Source organism: Rhipicephalus sanguineus, chromosome 3, assembly GCF_013339695.2.
Source record: "Rhipicephalus sanguineus isolate Rsan-2018 chromosome 3, BIME_Rsan_1.4, whole genome shotgun sequence".
NCBI classification, from domain to species: domain Eukaryota; kingdom Metazoa; phylum Arthropoda; class Arachnida; order Ixodida; family Ixodidae; genus Rhipicephalus; species Rhipicephalus sanguineus.
The window spans coordinates 189,103,196-189,122,933 of NC_051178.1; the positions used below are offsets into that span (position 1 = coordinate 189,103,196).

Here is a 19,738-nt window from a genome sequence, read left to right on the forward strand (position 1 = left end):
TTAGCCGTTGTGTTTTCCACCTCGTCAGAATCGAGGATTTGGCATCCAACAGGTGCGCTAGGTGCGGATGGATGACGAAAGGTGCGGACGGATGACGAAAGAGCCGCATTTTCTTTTATGCGAAAGCTTCGCCAACGACTGCGACTCGGCCTCTCCGTGGCCTCTCCTTATGGAGACGTCCTTATGGAGACGCTAGCAGACATTCCGCGACGGCGCCCAACAAAAAATGGCGGATGCGCCCAGTGTTGCCGGAGCACCAAGCATTATGAATATCCCCTATTGAGAAATGATAGAGCTAAGTGTAGCCACGAAAGCGATCAGAGCTCAGCGATGGACTTCGGACATGCGGACGTGCTTAAAGGAGCACTGACACAAAAATTTTGCACCTTCTTTTCTTTGTTGCAATAGATAGCTTATAATCCACTTATCACGGCTGCAAACCGCGTTTGCGCGAGTGCGTGACGGTTATTTATTTAGAGACGTTTTTAGAGTGCCCAGTCGCAGTTTCGGTTTCAAAGAGCACCAAGCTAGGCAGCACTACTTCCGGTGGCCGGGTTAACGCAGCTGGTCACGTAACCACGCAAAATTGTGACGTAGGCGGCGCGCGAGAGCGGGTCCACATAGGGAGCCTACATGAACGGCCGTTTTGGTCCACAAGCTCGCACCAGGTCAAGTGGCGCCAGCTATGGAGGATTAGAAACAACAAACGCGTAACCTATGTCCTCCGAGCATTCGGAAGCGCCGATCTCGACTCACTAAGCCTACAGCATCGATTATTTGACTATGGCTCTCAAAAACGGCGCCGAATCAGGACGAATACATTGCTGTCGAAGCTCAAGGACATAAATCTAAAGCAAATGGAAGCAATGGAAGCATCCGTTCGGAGCTTACACGGTACAGAGCGCACGGCGGCCACTTGATAGATGCGAAGTGGACGACAACCGCTTTTGGCTGTGCGGCCACGTTTTTCGGAGGCACGAATGCCTCGCGGGCGATGCTTGCCGTGCACGTTGGACAGCTCTCGCGCGCGCGGCGCCGCGCCGTTGCGGCAGGCTTGCCGCTAGCGTGAGTGGGCCGTAACATCTGCCAACGGGCACGACGAGCGAACAGCGGAAGAGAACACAACTAGCACACGCAAACCGCAGGCACGGAGGACGAAATAGCAGGTAGCATGGCACAAGCGCAAGGGCACAACTAAAGTCCCTAAACAGGGAAAAATCTTTAGGCGCAACCAGCAAAACTTTAGGCACAACCAGCAACCAGCCAACACAAACTCGTGACGTAGGTTTGTTTACACAGCCATCGCGTTGATGTCGGCGTCGCGAGGTGCTTGCATCTCGCTCTCTCGCGCGGCACGCACTTTAAAAATTACATTAAATATTTTCTAGGCTATATTGGCCCTTGACATTTCGTAGACGTTGTGTATGGCTCCACATGCATCTATTTCACTCATTATCTCGCCTTCGAAATTTTGTGTCAGTGCTCCTTTAAGGACCCGAAGTTACCACCTTAATTCACCCTCCCCCCTTAGACTTACCCCCGGTTGCAGAAGAATGCAGGAAATAGGCCCAATAACGCCTGTCTTTAAAAGTGTGAGCACTGAAAATCAAGTTCTGTGGAACCTGCCACGGCGAAGAAGGCTCATGAAAGTAGTAAAGAAGTTATCATCAACTCTTACTTATCAAGCACCACTCGCAACTCACAAATGCGCGGTGTTTTCTGCGCATTCGTCCAGCTGCAAATTATGTTCATAAATTGGGCACTTTGTTAGCCTGGTATGTAAGTGCGATGTTATGCCGTAAGAATATTGCCCACACTGAAGCTCATACGCAGTGTTCTATCAGTGCGCAAACAACAATTTGCAGTGTCTCTCGTCATGGCCCCGTGACGTCACATTTTATGATGCGCGTCATCGACACCGCTTGCTTTTCAGTATTTCAAGATCATTCATTGAGAATTCGGATGCCTAGAGCTTTCAGAGAAGGCCACGTTGCTACTCGGTTTAAAACGTGACGTGGCCTGTTTTAATACATCGCAGGTGTTGTGCATTCTCAAAGTCTGCCCAAAGTCCGGCTCAATCGTATTTGGTCTAATAGAACGAGGAAGATGAGGACAGAAGAGAAAATGCAAAGACAAGCGCTACGGGATTATTTATCATTATAATTACTTTCTTTAATTACATAACACAGGGCCATGGTTTCCTGAAATGAGGATACCACTCAATTAGAGTAACGTGCGTTGTCGCCACAATAGGGTTTATTTCCTCTCATCCTCTTCCATCAGCTTCAGTGGACTATATTGAGTTATTGACATTGGAAAGGTATCGTCATCACCATCATGATTAGTGCTTATCATAGAGTTTCCTAAAATGACCTAGAGGGAACTCTGGCGCTGCGATCGTTCAGCACCATGGGAATGATGGGTAGTACAACGGATTGCCTAGTCTTCGGGCTTGTGGGCTTCGAACGCACTTGTGGCTTTGTTTATTGCTGTGTTTTGGTTTTCTTTCGGATAAAAGAATAGATCGTTGTGAACTTCGTGACCAGATTTGAATCGGTGAGCCTAAAGGAGTTAAAGTGGTGAAGTGAAACTGCTGATTTTTGCTGAACTTCGTTTTGCGACAGAGCGGATGCAGGCGACGCGGAGCCAAACGGAGCCGAAAGAACGAAGTTTAGACAAATCCGTGTACTACCCATGTTCCCATGCTGGCTGAGCGCGATGCATTGCAGCTCCCATAGACACTAGCGCCAGAGTTTCCTCTAGTAAGTATTGTAGGAAACTCTATGGTGCTTATCCCGTCCCCTTGAGCTTTGCCTTCCTCTTTCTTGCTCTGTTAGACCGACCGTACTATTGTAAAAGCTCGCCACGCTTTCAGTCTTTTTTAATCTTACGCAATGGTATTCAGTCATGTCATGTTTAAGTTAAGTGTGTTAACAGGCGAGCTAAATGCAACGAGACTTTCTAGAAGTTGATTGTCACCAGTGCATTGAATTAAACGGAGTTCCGCCACACGCAATACGATGTAAGAAACGTGAACAAGTGGTTCGACATATTGGTTATGCTAGCTGAGAGGATGCCGGTAACGTCATGGTGATGAAGGAGCTCCTCCTCGAGACAGTTTGCTCCTCGGAACCGTCGTCGTCTTGGGTACCCTCGAGAAGCGTGGATCCAGCCGTCCTGCAGATGGTACACAAACATTTATGAAACGGCCGTATAATTGGGAACAGTGATACCAAGTGAGCTGCAATGCAGGGCGGCGCATAACCATGGCCAACTGACCCTCCACGCAAGACCACTGCAGTGGGGTTTAAAAAACGCAAGGCATGCGCGGAACACGCAGCACAGTGACAGCGAAAGCTGGAAAAATGGTCTTCCTAGAGCCCGTTGTAAATCCACTTGGGGCAACTGCTATGTATACACTTGCAAGGTACCCACTACGCCATAGAACATCACATTTTTTGCGAAGTAGGGAAGCACTCACTATGCAATTATTCGTCATTCTGCGGAGAAGCGAAGTACCCGCTACACATCTGTAAGGCATTATGTGCACTTTGTTGATGCTGTGGCTGATGACGATGAAGAATTATGGCCGAGCCCTACGTAATGGGTGGGCAGCTTTAAACGACCCACTCGTTAGTCAATTCGCAATTTTGTGACGCCTGATTGCCATTTTACTCTTCTAACACTGTATAGTAAATCTGTTCATGTGATTTCTTGCCTGACTTGACGCCTGTATAGGGCCTTTTTGCGAAGAGCTCTCAAGCACCGGCGTAGCTTTGTGATCGAATATGTCACGCAGAGGGCCCGGGTTCAAATCCCGCTCAATCCTGGGTATTTGGTTTTTTTTTTCGTAATTCACGCGATAGCGGTTACCGGCACAGGCGGCAGAGGTGGACAGCTACGCCACCAAAATCGGCTGTTGTTGTGATCTCACAACAGCTGTCGCTGTTAAAGGAAGAGTTTCTTTAAAACCACGATAGTATGTAAGGTTACGTGTACGGAATAAACACGGAATACACCGGGGTGCGCCACTGTACCGACTGATTTAACGCAGTGAATGCACGTTTTATGCGCCACTGGGAACCCCTATAAGATACCTACACACGCCACCTCGCCTTCCCGTAGAAGAAGGCAAATTCTCTAAGCAATAAATCAATCAATACACACAACGGTGACAATATAGATCTATATATAATATATATATATATATATATAGATATATATATATATATATATATATTATATATATATATATATAATATATATATATATATATTATATATATATATATATATATAAAACGCCAGGCCTGCGCGGAGCGCGCAGCACAGTCCAGCGAAAGCTGGAAGAGCGGCCTTTCTAGAGCCCGCGCTTATAAATATTTTGCCATGTGACCACTTACTTGTGTTTACGTCTGTGTTATTTGTTTTGTTTTCTTTCCTATTTTCTTTCCTCTTTCTTTCCCCCCTATCTTCCTTTCCTCTATGTTTCCCCTTTCCCAAATGAGCAGGCAGGCGTTGTGCCCCTTTAGGTGGCAGTTGTCAGCCTGTTCCCTCCCTATTTCCTCTGTGTCATCGTGTTTAGTATGTATTCAAAACAAATAAATAAATAAATAAATAAATAAATAAATAAATAATAAATAAATAAACTCTCTTGGGGAAACTAATACAAGGACACAGGCAAGCTATCCACTACGCCACAAATCATAATTTATGTGAAGTAGGGAAGCACCCACTACGCCATTATTCGTCTTTCTGCGGATAAGCGAGGTACCCGCTACACATCTGTAAGGTATCATGTGTACCTTGTTGATGCTGCATTATGGTTGACCACTTCGAATTATGGTTGACCACTTCGTAGTGGGTGGGAAGCTTTAAACCATACAATCATTGTGCAATTAGCATTCTGTGACGCCTGGTTGTTATTTTACTTATCTGCCACGCTACTTACTCTAGTTTACGCGATTTCTTGCGTGACATGACGCCTGTATAGGGTCTTTTTGCAAAGGATTTTCAAGCACCAGCGTGGTTCTGTGGTAGAATACTCGACTGCGACGCAGAGAGACCGGGTTCAAATCCCATCTGATCACTTTGTGCGACAGTGGTTACGGACACCAGCGGCGGCGGACATCTACCCCACTGCCGTTGTGATCTGATAAAAGCTTTCGATGTAAAAAGAGAGAGAATAAACGTCACGCACTGTTTTGCCGTCGTGAAAATCAGCTACTATGCAGTCATAAGAATGGATGTTTCGTTGTGCAACTGAACTTCATTAATTACGCCAAATTCATTACCGAATTCCAACGCTTTGCGTCATTCTTTTCAGTGCGGCGTGACGTGTGACACTGCAGAGGTACAGGTGCTTTCGAGGGCTCGCGCTCCGCAAACTCGTGCCCCCTCTTGTCCACGTCCACTTTGTCATTGCTAATTTTCTTCCTTTGCTCACCCTCATAGCTTCTATGCTTCGCAAAAACAAACTGTTGAAACACGAACGCGGCAGCAATGCAGTAGCCTTGTAGCTGTGTCGGCAACAATTTGCAATGCAAGATTCGTCTACCGCCATACACCACCTCATGTGACCTCACGTTCTTCATTACGTTCTGAATGTGCTCTAGTTGATAAATGGTGCAGCGATGGGACGATAACATTCAAAATAGGAATCAAATGTGGGTTGCGAGCAGTTATTTTAACCATTCATTTCATTTCTGCGATGCTGGCATCTCGGAGCCTGGAAACGTGGGATAGAACATTCAGTGCGTGGGATAGAACGTAAGAATTTCAATCCATTCAAACTACCGAGAAAAAGAAGAACACATTTCCCACTATATACGGAGCATACTTGTTTTCGTAGCACGTAGACTACAACTATATACCAAAATAAAAATTTGGCTTTTCGGACGCTTCGGGGCCTCTGTCATTCCGGTGACCCTCGGGTCTGTACACCTCTGTTTGTGGCTATTTTCGGATGTACTTACGTAGCTGTTCTTTCATTTCGTCTATCACTCTCGACTTGACTATCCCGCCTGGACTTCATGTCTATTATATCAAGTATTTATTTATAATCCGGTCAACTTCAATCGTGAGTACGCGCCATAGGTTTTAGAAACAATGCTAAACAGCGACAGCTATTTGAGTTGGGAAGTACACGAAACGGAGGCTAGTCGTGCAAGTACCTGCGTATTCTACGCGCTGCCAGTACAGCGAGCGTCACGAGTAGGACGGCCGCTGCGGCAGCGCTCGAGACCCAGGCCAGGATGCTCGCGAAGTGTGGACCTGCAAAAACAAAATAGAAACTATTAGAAAATCGATACTGGTATGACAATTCACATTAAAGGGCCCTTCTTTTACAAAAATGGACTTAGGCAGTTTGTAGACTGTCTAAACCCATTTTTAGATAGTGTAAAGACTGTCTAAATTCATTTCTTGTAAGGGTTAAACCACTCTGAGTTCTAAGACGAGAGAGTGGTTTCTTTCTCGGCTTCACTAACCTTTCTACAGGCGATATATCTTCCTCCTCGCCACCTATTTCTTCTTAAAACACGTGGAGAATGTCAGCACTAAGCGCTGAGCCGATCAGGATTTCGCTCTATTCGGCTACACGCTGTTGTCGTCGCTTGCGCAGTCGAGAACGCACAAAACGAAGTGAAATCACTTGATCCCGCACGATAGTCACGCGAAACAAGGCAGAACGGTCGTGCGCCTGCATGTCAAAGCAGAGTAGGAGACATTTCACAAGTAACATCCCTTGTATATAGAGCAATCGAAGACTCATTTCCTCATGGCGTCACGTGAACAGACCGCTGGCGTCACAAATTGTGCCGAAAAGACGGGAAACGTCAGGAGAGAATAACGCGCTCGTCCTTCGTATTTTCAGAGGTTCCTTCGGGGCCTTTTAAAGGGACACTTTAGACAAAGACGATTTATGTCTCGTATTAGTAAACCCTTTCGAAACACCAAAAGCATCGCTCCTGGCGCGAGGAGACGTGCATGAAGAAAACAAAAGTGGCGACGCCGTCTTCAGGTTCCCGCATCAATTCGCCCTGACGTCAGAGATACTGACGGCATTTTATTGCTAAGAGCTACAGACTTCTCTACTGGTGAAAATGAACTACACTGCGTCCTAAGGGAGCGGGAGATTAACACGGCAAGTTTCGGTAAATTTTATTTTGTCAACGTGGCTCAAATATAATAAATAAATAAATAAATAAATAAATAAATAAATAAATAAATAAATAAATAAATACTGAATTTTCTGACGCCAGGCTGATATTCAGGTGCTCGCGTTCTGGCACGAAATTTAAAAATGAAACTAATACCATCATTTTCTCTTCCAATATGAAGCGTTGGATCACGAAATTAAACACAATAGAGTTCAGAAAGGAAAAAAATTCTCAGTATAAACAGATTCATTTGTTTCACATTAGCGTCTATATTTAGAGGACAAGGGTACTTAGGTGGGCTAGTTATTCAGAGGAGTTATCATGGCCCTCCGTAATCTTTACAGGAGTTTTTACGGAGGACCACGTGAAGGAAAGCATCAAGTTGCATGCAAGCATGAGGGAGATGAAATGATTACCGGAAGTGAGAGACCTGTTAACTGTGCCGTCATGTGCTGCGCTTATCACCCGCTGTCTCAGGGAAAGGAAACACAGAAAATAAAGAATAAAATAGGAAGTGTGGGAGGAGCAGAGTTGCATAGCCATAGCGGTGTTGGATTGGAAGTACACGCCAACACACATGATAATGATAATCCCGATAATTATAATTTCGATATAAGTCACGAAAGCTAGATGAACTCACCATCTTACGAAAAAAGGGGTGCACTTGGCCAAATGAAGTACACTGCTATGGTTAAATGTGCCTCGGAAGTCGGGACAAGCACGGAATCGCATATCTGTTAATTTATCGTGTTAAGAAAGTCATAAATACTTGGAGCCAAGAAGTTAAACTCCAATTCTTCGGCTATGGAATATTTCGGGGAGTATACGTTCTTTGCACGAATATAATGTCATACGTAAATAAGGTTAAAATCATGGCGAGAACACGACTGTAAAGTGTCGCAGTGTGGTCGCAGTGTCACAGTGTGTGCAGTGTGGTCGCAGGCTTTACTAACCCATATTTTTTCGCGCGTGTTCGTCGGCTTTCAAATAGGAACGAAATCAGAATCCAACAAGACACAATGATTTAAGCAGCGCGCAACGCCGCAGGTGGCTACAATGAGGACGAGATTGACTTATTCGTGCTGCGTCCTTCTATGTCGTCGTTACTTCTTTAGCGATGAAACTTCGTTACTATGCTTTACCAACAAGGTCGAACGTTTACGCTTGTGGTGATTGTATTTCTTTCTTTTAAGTACCGCTGTCCTCAGCCGAGTGTTTGCAGATGGGCATCACAAAAGATACAACGCAAAACGAGTGAAGACGGTCACAAAAGCTGAGTATAAATTCAGCACAGTCAATTGCAATAAATACTCGTAATGCAATGATACAATCGACAGAAAAAAATAAGGTGGCAAGGAAGCCTTTATTAATGCCATCAGCTGGGCAAGCGAATTCGGAAAATTATTTGGTGGTATTCCTAAAGGATGGGTGCAGTTAATAGTGTTCTAGTGTAGTGAGTGGTAAACATGGACGTTAAGGTCTTCTTGTAGTAGGAATAGTCCGTTTATTCGGATGCGGTTGACATGCATCCAGATTCAGATGCGCCACGCAGAGGCCGAGAAGCAAAGGCTGGCCAGCGATGCGAATGACACGGATAAATAAATAAATAAATAAATAAATAAATAAATAAATAAATAAATAAATAAATAAATAAATAAATAAATAAATAAATAAATAAATAAATAAACATTTTACGTTATCCCTCTATATCCATTTTTCTGTTTCCTTGGCCTTACCACTCAACGGTGCATTATTCTTGCTTTTCAGGGATGAGATATTTGTTACTTCTTGGTAATTTTTGTTGTTTCGTTATAGCAATTACTCCTACCAACAGTTCTTACCAGCAGACCGGTGCGTACATGCAGGTAACTAAGATAAAAAACTGGCCGTGTATCTGCGTGCTCCGCTGCAAATGCCATGTAAAGACGATTGAGGAGGCGCTGCGTCTACGCTGCGTTAGAGTTACTGTAATATACAGTAACTCTACGCTGCGTGAGATATGGACGCCATCTGGCAATACATCGGGAAACATGAGCTTGTGCAGAGGGTTTCCTTCCTCCGTGGCAGAGGGCGTTCGTCGGCGCGCATAGCATGGTATTTTCAGCGCAGCCGCAGCTTAAGAAACTAGGGTCTTTAGAATTATATATTTATGTATTTTCTATTAAAGGAACACACCACCTAATACTTACCTAGTGATGTTGCGCCTCAGATATGCGTAATATTTACTTTTTGATCGACAACGTTCACAAGTATGAACAGCCGTACCAGTTCAAGATGGGTGGGCGGTAAGCAAGTGGTTCAACTTTGGCCGGGTGGCTGAATCGGGTGACAGACAGACAAACAGAAAGACGGACAAACCAAAATTTCTGCGTTTAAGTTCCCCAAGAAAGACTATCGTCTTTAAAAAACAAAACAACAACGTTGGGATAGAGGGACGAGCACACACAGGCCCGAACAAGTACATATCTCACATATTACAGCCAAAGTGATGTGCACATTTAAACGGAACACTGTAATTTGGGGGTCAGTGACCCTGCTGATACTCTAGCTGCAATTTCTGGCTCAGCCTATGTTACAACTCTTCACAGATGCGTAAAAGGTACCAGCAGCACCAATCGCGAGTCGCTTGCCACAAAGATAGGTCACATTTGTAAGAGGGAGAAATAATCCCCACGTGTTCTTTGACAATATACTAAATTGTACATGCCACAAGTGGTTAGAATAAGTATGTTTGTGCATTTGCAGCATTCATCGTGCGACCTCTGACAGTACTTTTGATACAGGAACGGCAAAAATAAATAAATAAAAACTGACCTTAACCACAAACAAGTCATATATTATTGTACGGTGTGCCCCGGCTGAACGAAAAAAGAAAGCTACAATACAGGGATATGATACAGTGCTCAGTAATGTATATTTTCCCCCGCAACGCTACTTTCACGCACTAATTGCTTGGCTAACTAGAAGTAATTAACAATTTCGCGAACACCACCTTGTATTTAACGTTGTATGGGGCACACTGTATGTACTGCAAATGTTTTTTTTCTAGCTTTTTGCTGCGTGCTAGTGCTGCCATGACGCTGCCTTACTGAGTTATTTAACACGGAAAAAAAATTGGCGCAGCTACGCCCTAGTGGTGAGATGACTGAAAAAACGGCACAAGAGGTCGATGAAGGTAAATGATGTGAATTGAGGTAACTCGAACATTCTAACCAGATGTAGAATGAAAACCGGAGTTATAGCATAGATCGGGAGTGAGTCAACTGTAACCAAAAGTGAGCAAACGGACGGGGTTAATTAAGGCGGGAAGCGCGGACAGGAAATGAAATTAAGACTGGAATTGGTTACCCGGAAGTCCCGTGGCGTGCCCTACACCGTTACAGTGGTGGATGAGTATAAGTCACATGACGGTGAAAGGTGACGTCAAGGAGGCAGGAGAAAGAAGTGATGTAATTTAAAAAGAAAAGGAACCGCACTATATCTGCGCAGATAAAGAAGTGTGACGTAATGCTGACGCATTTATCTCGCAGTGACCGCTAAATTGCCAATAAGTACGTTATTTCATTTGCTTTACTTTATCGAATATTGTCATGCCTATGCCAACGAGCCATCACGCAGAAGGGTCGAACCTGTTTCACTTACCGTTGTAAACTGCTCGGCACTGTCCTTCTTTCGAGATCGAACCATCGGGACATTGGCAGGGGCCCTTGCCATCGCACGCCTTGCCTTTCTCTGAGCATTGCCTATCAGGCCCACATGGGCTGTCTTCAGCCTCAGATCCGGTAGATGTTTTGGCTACACGAGAACAGAGACGAAAGCACAACTTGTTATGCACAGAAGATTGCGAACTTGTTATCGTAATTATGTTTCTTTGCTTTTTACGACGAATGCAAAATACAACGAAAAACTTCGTATAAAGTGTTCAGTGCAATCAAATTGTACGCTTTACGGCAGCAAAATACGCAGAGGTTTATTAAGAACGCTGAAGTAAAATGCTATGAATTAACATCGATCTCCTAGCGATATTGGAGGCGCACACAAATCAAGACATACGAGCGCTTTCGTATTCCATCGACATCTGAACCTGCAGTCCGCAGCAGCTGGGAATGAAACCCATGACCTCATGCACAGAGGCAGTACATAATAGCCCCTGAGACACACGGTCGGTCAAGTGTTCACTTCTTCCCATGTCTCAGCGCGTGACAGAGTCAACCAATCGAGTATAAGGGAAACATTCAAACTCGTGGCAAATTTAAAGTTGACTTTCATCTGAAGAAGGTTTATTAAAATTTCAAACAACTTCGTCGAAAAGAGAGAGCCTGAATGAAAATGCATTTTGCCCATCTAATAGAACCCCGTCCAGCACTTGTGTCTGTAAAATGAGTTCACGATGGAGCTTCATGAGGTAGCACGAAAGTAAGTGATTCAATAGACAGCATGAGAACACGCAAATAACCATGTTGGTTTCAGTGACTGATTAGCGATACAAACAGGTGGATGCCAGTTGTGCAGTTCGCTTTAAGGCGCTATATAGTAACATGACCGCCGGAAAAATGCAGTGTATAGGTTTCATGTGGAGGCAATGCTGACCCGCGTTCGCACTGGGGCACCTAGCGACAGTTTGTGACGACTTTGCGACAGCGACAATCGCTCGCACCTCGACGTTATTTGCGAAAAGAACTCAGAAACTTGCTTAAACGGCCTGAAAACACAATAAACATTTATTGCATCCGCTGGGAATTATCGCATCGCTAGGTGATTCATACTGAAAATTTACAGCTCGAAACTACAAAAACGAAGCACAGGAGGCTCACGGACTGCGCTAGTCCGCGTGTCTTTTACGTTTCGTTTTTTTGTTTTTTTTTTGTAGTCTCGCGCTGCAAATTTTCAGTCGAATCTTGCTCGGTATCGTCAGAGTCTTCTTTACGTAAAACCTAGTCAACTTGGGTTCGCTCACATAAAGAGACTCCTCCGCTCTCTCACGAGCGAGTCTCCTCTTTCGGATAGGCGCAGAATGAAACGCATTCCGAGTCACCTGACACGAGATAGAACGGTTCACATTTTCCACTTTGCTCGCGAGATAGGTACAGGTGACCTCTGGCAGCTGCATCACATTACGTCGCTGCTAGGAGAGACGCTGCATGCTGCGTTTTACGCAAATGAGAGGACAGCTGCGTACACTGGTTCGGTATCTGGACAGTGTCAGCCTGGATATGATAAAGAAAGAATCCTGCTTTGGTTGTGGCTTCATGGCCGTACGCGTCATGCTGTTACACGAGGAATGCGTATATGTGGCAACGCAAGCGCTGCATTTCGAAGGTTATTACTCTCTCATTCGTATTGCCGGCACTGAAACTGTTACTTTCCATGGTAGAGATAATACAAGTATTAACGGCTTAATGCAAGCCAACGGAGATGATGAGAACTGGACTCGCCAGCGAAAGATGGCCTCGCTCGCTGACTGCTCGGCAAAATATGTAGATACGTTATTTTAGCAATTTGAACCAGAAATATTCGATTGTTTCCAGTGACAAGAACCGGTTCTGATTGCGAAGCGTTGTAAGCGTAGCATCAACTAGGTTCTTGTTTCTCGTCTCCATCCCTACGAATATGGTGAAACTCATGAGCCCATTTTATACTATATCTTGCGAACCTAATACACGTAGGAGCTAAAACTGACACCCGCGTTGCATAGCAACGGTAATTTATAGCGAAGTCCAGCATGATGTGTGTATAGCGACAGGTGTAGAGCATCAAAAACAAATATTAAGACCAAACATGATATTCGGTATGATGTCTGATGCTCTTGTTGGAGAGGTGCAAGTGCAGTGCTGAGCTGAGCTGGTCAAAGAGGGCGAATCTATCGTAATATGGGGCAAATACGATTGCGGACTGACGAGTGGTTTTTAACGACTGACACAAAACAAACATATATAGTTAATTCTGGTTGCTCCACTCCTTGACCCGGTTTTTTTTTAATGACATTGACTTTCCACGCCCTGTTGCTGCATTACGCCGCTGAGGACAACGCTGAGGTCGCTTGTTCGAGCCGGTTTTCAAGCAACTCATTCCGCAACACCGATGTGCGTTCGATCAGACAGCTGAAGCCCACCCGACATCGTAGACTCCGGCCAAAAGCTGCGCACGAGCACGTCAGACTTGTAAAATATTGTCTACTTCCTTCGTTCCATTCACTTGGACGGAGAAGGTGTGGCCTTCTTCACCGATGACCATGTAGCTACGTCCAATTAGGCACTGCCAAATACGCGGAGTAACGGAGACCCATTTTTCACGGGAGCTTTAGGATAATGCTGACCCCTGTTTCTCAATGTCGTGTCTTTTGTGGTTTATCAAACCTTAAATAACTATTAGAGCCGCCCTTTACTATTGGAGAAGCGTTTTCTTTAGACAAATTAGTTTATTTGTTACTTTTCGTGCGGCCTTGAAATCCCCATCACCGGCACCTTTGCGCTGTACTGAAACATACCCGCTGCATGACATTTGCCGCTAAAAAAGACACGAGAATGAGGAAGGGGAACACAAACAAGGTTTGCATTCCTTTTCCTATCGTGCCTTTTTTTAGCGGTAAACATGCCATGCAGCAAGAACCAACTAGACCAATAACAAGTTGTGAAACATACTCGTTTGCAGTTTTACATATAGTGACGGTCGCTGCGTAGCAGCAGGATACGCTAGATACCAACGCGGCAGCGTGTGTAGATTGCTAACTCAGTTATATCTCTATGCATATACAGCGAGTGTGCCACGTCTCCCACTAGTGCGACTACTCACGCTGTACGACGAGATGGCTGCTGCGTGTAAGCGTTCCCAGGGTGTCGCTGAAGTGACAGGTGTACTCGCCGGTGTGGTTCGCCGAGACGTTGGTCAGCCGAAGCCGGCTGCGCGTCAGCGTCGCCCCGGACATTGAACTTAGGGGCGCGTGCCACACGCGAAGCGACGACTTCGAAGAGTTCCTCTCGTCGCCCGGCGGGTGCTGGACGAGGCTGCCGTTGTGTCGCCACTCGATGGCCATCGGCTCGTGGCTCGCAGCCGCGCAGGTGAACGAGACGACGTCGCCTTCCTGGATATGCATCACGTTCCGAGGCTCGGTGCTGCTGTAAGAACGCGCCCAGGTGCACACTAAGTTTTAATACGACGCTTCCACTTCCAAATGGATCCAACAGACAATCAGGCCAATGAAAGCGTAGGGAACATTAATTGTTGTGTCGTTAATTCGAAATCGAAATCAATTAAAATGGACGAAAAATCACCATTTCCGTCGGTGGTATCAGAACCCACAACCATGGAATTACGCGTGCGATGCTTTACCAATTGAGCTACGACGCAAGGTGCTTCCCAGTCCACTTGGTCGCGTAATTCGAAGGCTGTGGGTTCGAATCGCACCGGCGGAAAGGGTTATTTTTTCGTCTATTTTAATTCATCTCGATTTACCCCATGATTACTACAGTATACAGTCAAAAGACAAAAATTAATGTGTCCTATGCTTTCCTTGGCCTAATTGCATGTTGGAATCATTTGGTTGTGTCTAACAAAGAAAACGAGCCCTTCGAAGAAATTCCCCTTCTTTCGTACTTCCAGTGACACTGAACAAGGCTTATCAAGAGGGAGCATAAGCAGTGGGGTCGGAAAAGTACAAGCAGGTCAACTTGACGTAAGTCCAGTTTTCTGTGGCCCTTCGAGGGCGACCTGCAAGAACGAATGAAGCAAACCAAACTACGCATTGCATACACGCAAGGTGCTTGTCATTGCCACTCCAGGAGTTCAAGAGAGCGATGAATTGCACTAGTTGGTGGCTGCTGATGGTTTCTTCTTGCACTGAGTTCTACGAAACGGGTACGAAGCATGGACACCTTGACAAGAGATGACACCATCCGTTGTCAACGTGTTCCTGTTCCATAAATTTCGTAGTACTCAGCGCAAGCATAGACGATGATCCACTACAGACGGTCGACAGAAAGCCTGTATGGAATAGTTATACTGCTGTGATGGCAAATATGTCGCATCTGTCGATAACCGACGCCTTGTTTACCAGTGAATGACGCAAAAATGGAAATACGTGCGCAACCGTGAGGCGCTATGTGCTAGTTCATGGCCACGGCCACTAAAAACATAATGACGTTGCGTGTCGCGCTGTTCGTGAAACCAAGCAGAAGTAGAAACAGTGGTCCGTTTGAGAGTGAAACCCAATTCGCGCAAAGGTTTGTGAGCCCTTGCTGCATGACAACCGCCCACTGATCATGCACGAAAAATAGACTGTGAAGCTTAACGTCATGGAAATGCGGTGGAGAAGTGTTTTTGCACTGCACCGCCCCACGGGAATAAATTGCAGTAGGTTTGTTGATGGGTTAGTCTGTGCATGTTGCTTAGAAGGAAAAACAGCGCGAAGACTGGACTCCAGAAGAGAAGCACACAACACGAGTACTGGAAATACTGCCATTGTGGCCCATAGAGATATTGACCCCGTGGCCGCGAATTGAGCCAGCGACCTAGCGCTAAGCCGAAGAATGCCAAACTACTGGGCTAGTGGGCTAACAAGGTGAATATGCACGAAATTATACCTCAAGCTTTAAAACATATACGCGAAAAAAGCGGCGTAATCGCGCAATTACTGACGTTACCTTGGCAGCGGGAAAAAAGGGACAACGGTAGGGGCGACGCTCAGTTTTTCTTTCCTCAGCTAATAAACAGCCTTTTCTCGTAAAACGAGCGCCAAAGTCCTTCAAAATAATGGCACATCAGTCTAGCTTGATTTAACGCTTTCCGCGAGACACGGATGCCCCATTTGATAAGTGCGGAGTGCACTTTAAAAGCACGCATCACTCCAACGAAACCCCTCTTTGTTTTTTACCGTCAACAATAATTCTACTCAGCTGTATTAGTCATAGAAGGACATGCGATCAACGCGAAGGCGTGAAACAACAGTGACACTGTCTGTGTACAGAAGAACGCAAGTTAACTACATCCATGGATGAAACGCAATCCTCGGCCGTGTTGCAGCCTTTTTAGCCGAGGGCATTCTCCGACAGCACTGTTGCCTGTGTCTTTATTTTGCTGGCCCACTGTCTTTTGCATTGTTTTCATTTTACGTGTTTCGGGGTCTAACATGAACTAAGAGCGGCACCCCACAACTGGCTATGTGTCTTACACGACATTAAAGGAGAAAATTAAATTAAATCGAAATGAGTCTTCTAAACTCACGAAGGATGACGTATATAGTGAGAAAAGGACGCACATCGACCTACCCTTCTTGTTGCGTGGTCTTAGTCGTCGTAGCGTCTCTTCTACGTCGCAGCAGCAGGAACTGCTCGCGTGCCATTGCGCCAACCATCACGGGCAGGAGCACGGCACCGTAGGCGGTTCTCATCACTCCCACCTACAGCTCGCCTGCAAGGAACGTCCAAGGACCATCGACAAAGGATAAGTGACTGAACAACACAGCACATTGCGATACCACACTAATCCAAGGCAGGATCTCCGCAACTCGATTTACGTCACGCATAGCATACGAAAGTGTCTCCGAGTTCTCTGTGTATTTCGACCATACATCGAAGGCGGCTATTACGTGATCGGTACATTACGCTTCCCACGAAATGTCTTCCTGGGGGCGTTCCTACTGTGTACTATATCTTACAGAGCAGCAGCGCGGCGTGCACTGGCATATGGGCTAGTAGGTTTGGAATCTTTGCAGTCCTCATGAATTGATATGTGACGATTTAAGGGTAATGCACGTACTCTTGTTTATACCGCCTTCAGCTTGGGTGAAATCGGCGTAATTTCAACTCGAACATTTACATCACAGTCAACCCTATTTTTAGCGGCCAGTTCCGCAGCGGCACGACGTGATGATCTAGCAATTGCGCATACCAGTCGTCATACTGAGAGTTTTGATGACGCGTTTCAACCATTCAGGACTGTGCAATCCGAGTTCACTAAAACATCGCTTAGTTTCTACAGCGCGACTGGACGCGGACGGAGAAGGAACACGCAAACACACACAGTGTTCTCCGTCCGCGTCCAGTCGCGCTGTAGAAACTAAGCATGAACAACCAGCTAGCCCGCCAACGCACTTTAGTTAAAACATCGCGCAGTTGCGCTTGATAACGATATCGCGAACGTTTGGCACCGGGTAATCGTATGAAGCGGTAACATCAACAAGGTTGTACTTATATCACGCAAGTTACTGCACAGGTGGTCAATCATTCGCCGTTCCATTCCCAGCCGCACATCGCACCGGCTTCGCGGCTGTTTTGTGGCCACGTTGCAACGGTAACAAGGCTACCCCACTCTCTTTCCCTCCACGCAGTATGAGGGAGAGAGCGAAACAGCAAGTGCTTTTCCCTTCATAATGACTTCCAGGAAGGAACTCGGCTCAGGTCCACTCCCATCACACGTTTCCCAGGAATCGATGGCGATCGATGTCCTTTTGGTGAGAGAAGGTTCGAAAACGAAAGAAAGTTTCGAAGAGAGCCGATAGCCTAGCAATTTAGGTAGCTTATCGCTTACCTAAATCTAAGTACACGGGTGTTCTTGCATTTCGTCCCCATCGAAATGCGGCCGCCGTGACCGGGAATCGAACCCGCGTCATCGAGATGAGCAGTGCGACAGCTTCCTATGTTACCACGGCGCGTGCGATCGCGACAAGCAGAGTTGTATGTTTCTTCGCAAATATACTCGACGTCTAAACTATCGATATGTCCCTGAGGGCAGCGTTATATGCACTCACTGCAAGAAAAGGGTATTCCAACGATGCAACTTTCCGTAACTGCGCACATTCAAGCCGAACAAAACAGAATCGCGTTTACAACCCTTTTTCGCGGAACATTTTCTCCCTGGTTTTCCAAACGTTTCAACGACGTGCGATCGATACACTCCAACCGTCACCCGTCTATGGCACGTCGCCACAAAATGTACTTCTCTCGAAGGTTCAGGTGCACCGACAACTTCAACGTTTGTTTCGTAACGCGCCGTTAAGAATTGCATACATTTTTGCTCACCTCCGTATCACTGCGTTTTCGTATACCTGCAACGTGCAGGGCCGTTCGCAAAAGCCGGCACGGAACTGTCAGCAGGACGGACGGCACGAGCCGTGCTAACTTCCTGCGCGTTGCAAACGGAGACGCAAAGGTGACTACGACGCCCTTGCAGCTTTGCGACTGTACTACCACAACGAGCGCCGCTGCCGGCGTCGGACACACGACGACGCCGGCCACGCGACATCCGCCATGAAAAGGGAAACGCGACACGCCAACCGACTCCCCCCACCCACCCATTTGCCGCACCGGCTGCGGCACAGCTTCGGGTATATCGAGCGGCACAGTATGTACTATACGCTGCATGCGGCGTGTGTTTGTCGCCGTATGTGCGTGTACTTATTTCTCTTTTCATACGCGCCTACGTAGCAGACTCCGCAAAGCACTGCCGGGTGAAGGCCCATTCCTCCTCACTCACGCTCGCTCGAGCCCGTCAGTGCACCTGTTTCAAAGGTTGCTTCGTGGTGTGATCGACGTGGCCGCAGTGGCGCGCCACCGCGGAGCTATAGAAATATCTAAAATATCTATTTTAGATATAGAAATTTTAGATATGGAAATATCTAAAATAGAAAATAGGCCCATGTACATGGCTTTTCTAGACATCACTGGGGCGTACGACAACGTTAATCAGGAAATTTTGTGGGATATATTGAAAGGAATGGGCATAGGCGACGACTGCATGTATACAGCTTTTAAGGGAGATATACCGAGAAAATACAGTTTGCATAGAATGGGAAGGAATGAGTAGCAAAGAGAACGTTGAGATTAGCAAGGGGCTCAGACAGGGATGTCCTTTGTCCCCGCTGTTATTCATGCTGTACATGGTGAATATGGAAAAAGCGCTAGGAGGTAGCAACTTTGGTTTTAATCTGTCACACAAACAGGGCGGCGTGATGATTGAGCAGAAGCTTCCAGGATTGTTTTATGCTGACGATATTGTCTTATTTGCTGACAGTCGAGAGGATATACAGCAGCTGGCGGATATATGCGGAAGGGAAGAGGAAGCTCTAGGACTAGGATTTAGTGTAACAAAAATGTGGATTGTTGGTATTCAATGACCCTTGTGATCAGGCAGTGTCAATACAGGGCCAAGAAATACCGAGGGTGAGCGAATACAAGTACCTCGGAGTATGGATAAATGAGGGTGACAGGTACATGGAGGTACAGGAAAAAGCCTCAGCAGCAAAAGGAAAGAGGAATACTGCAATAATGAAGCACAGAGCATTGTGGGGATACAATAGGTACGAGGTGCTTCGAGGTCTGTGGAAAGGTGTAATGCTTCCGGGGCTTACTTTTGGGAACTCAGTGGTGTGCATGAGGGCAGAGGTGCAATCGGGAATGGATATAAATCAAAGGACTGTGGGACGCCTCGCGTTGGGTGCTCACGTGAAGACGACAAATGAGGCTGTAAAGGGCGATATGGGATGGGCAGGTTTTGAGGCGAGGGAGGCTCAGAGCAAAATAAGATTCGAAGAAAGGCTAAGGAATATGAAAGAGAGTAGATGGACAGAGAAGGTGTTCCGTTACT

At 46.1% G+C, this 19,738-nt stretch overlaps 1 protein-coding gene across 5 annotated transcripts in view; it reads right to left on the reverse strand.

Annotated features, from left to right (window-relative positions):
• The window catches only part of LOC119387884 (uncharacterized), a 27,062-nt gene extending 8,669 nt beyond the window's left edge, over positions 1–18,393 (reverse strand). Inside the window, exons 1-7 of one of the 5 annotated variants that reach the window (XM_049413724.1) lie at positions 18,175–18,393; positions 16,423–16,564; positions 13,952–14,274; positions 10,802–10,954; positions 6,173–6,272; positions 2,868–3,177; positions 2,728–2,818 (exon numbers count right to left, since the gene is read on the reverse strand). In XM_049413724.1, the coding sequence (XP_049269681.1) occupies positions 3,057–3,177; positions 6,173–6,272; positions 10,802–10,954; positions 13,952–14,274; positions 16,423–16,544 (819 nt within the window). In that variant the 5' untranslated portion in view covers positions 16,545–16,564; positions 18,175–18,393 and the 3' untranslated portion in view covers positions 2,728–2,818; positions 2,868–3,056. Of the gene's footprint in view, positions 1–2,727; positions 2,819–2,867; positions 3,178–6,172; positions 6,273–10,801; positions 10,955–13,951; positions 14,275–16,422; positions 16,565–18,174 lie in introns of those variants that run through there. The other 4 variants (XM_037655445.2, XM_049413723.1, XM_037655446.2 and 1 more) reach the window with 4 other exon arrangements.
• Positions 18,394–19,738: the final 1,345 nt, after the last annotated feature.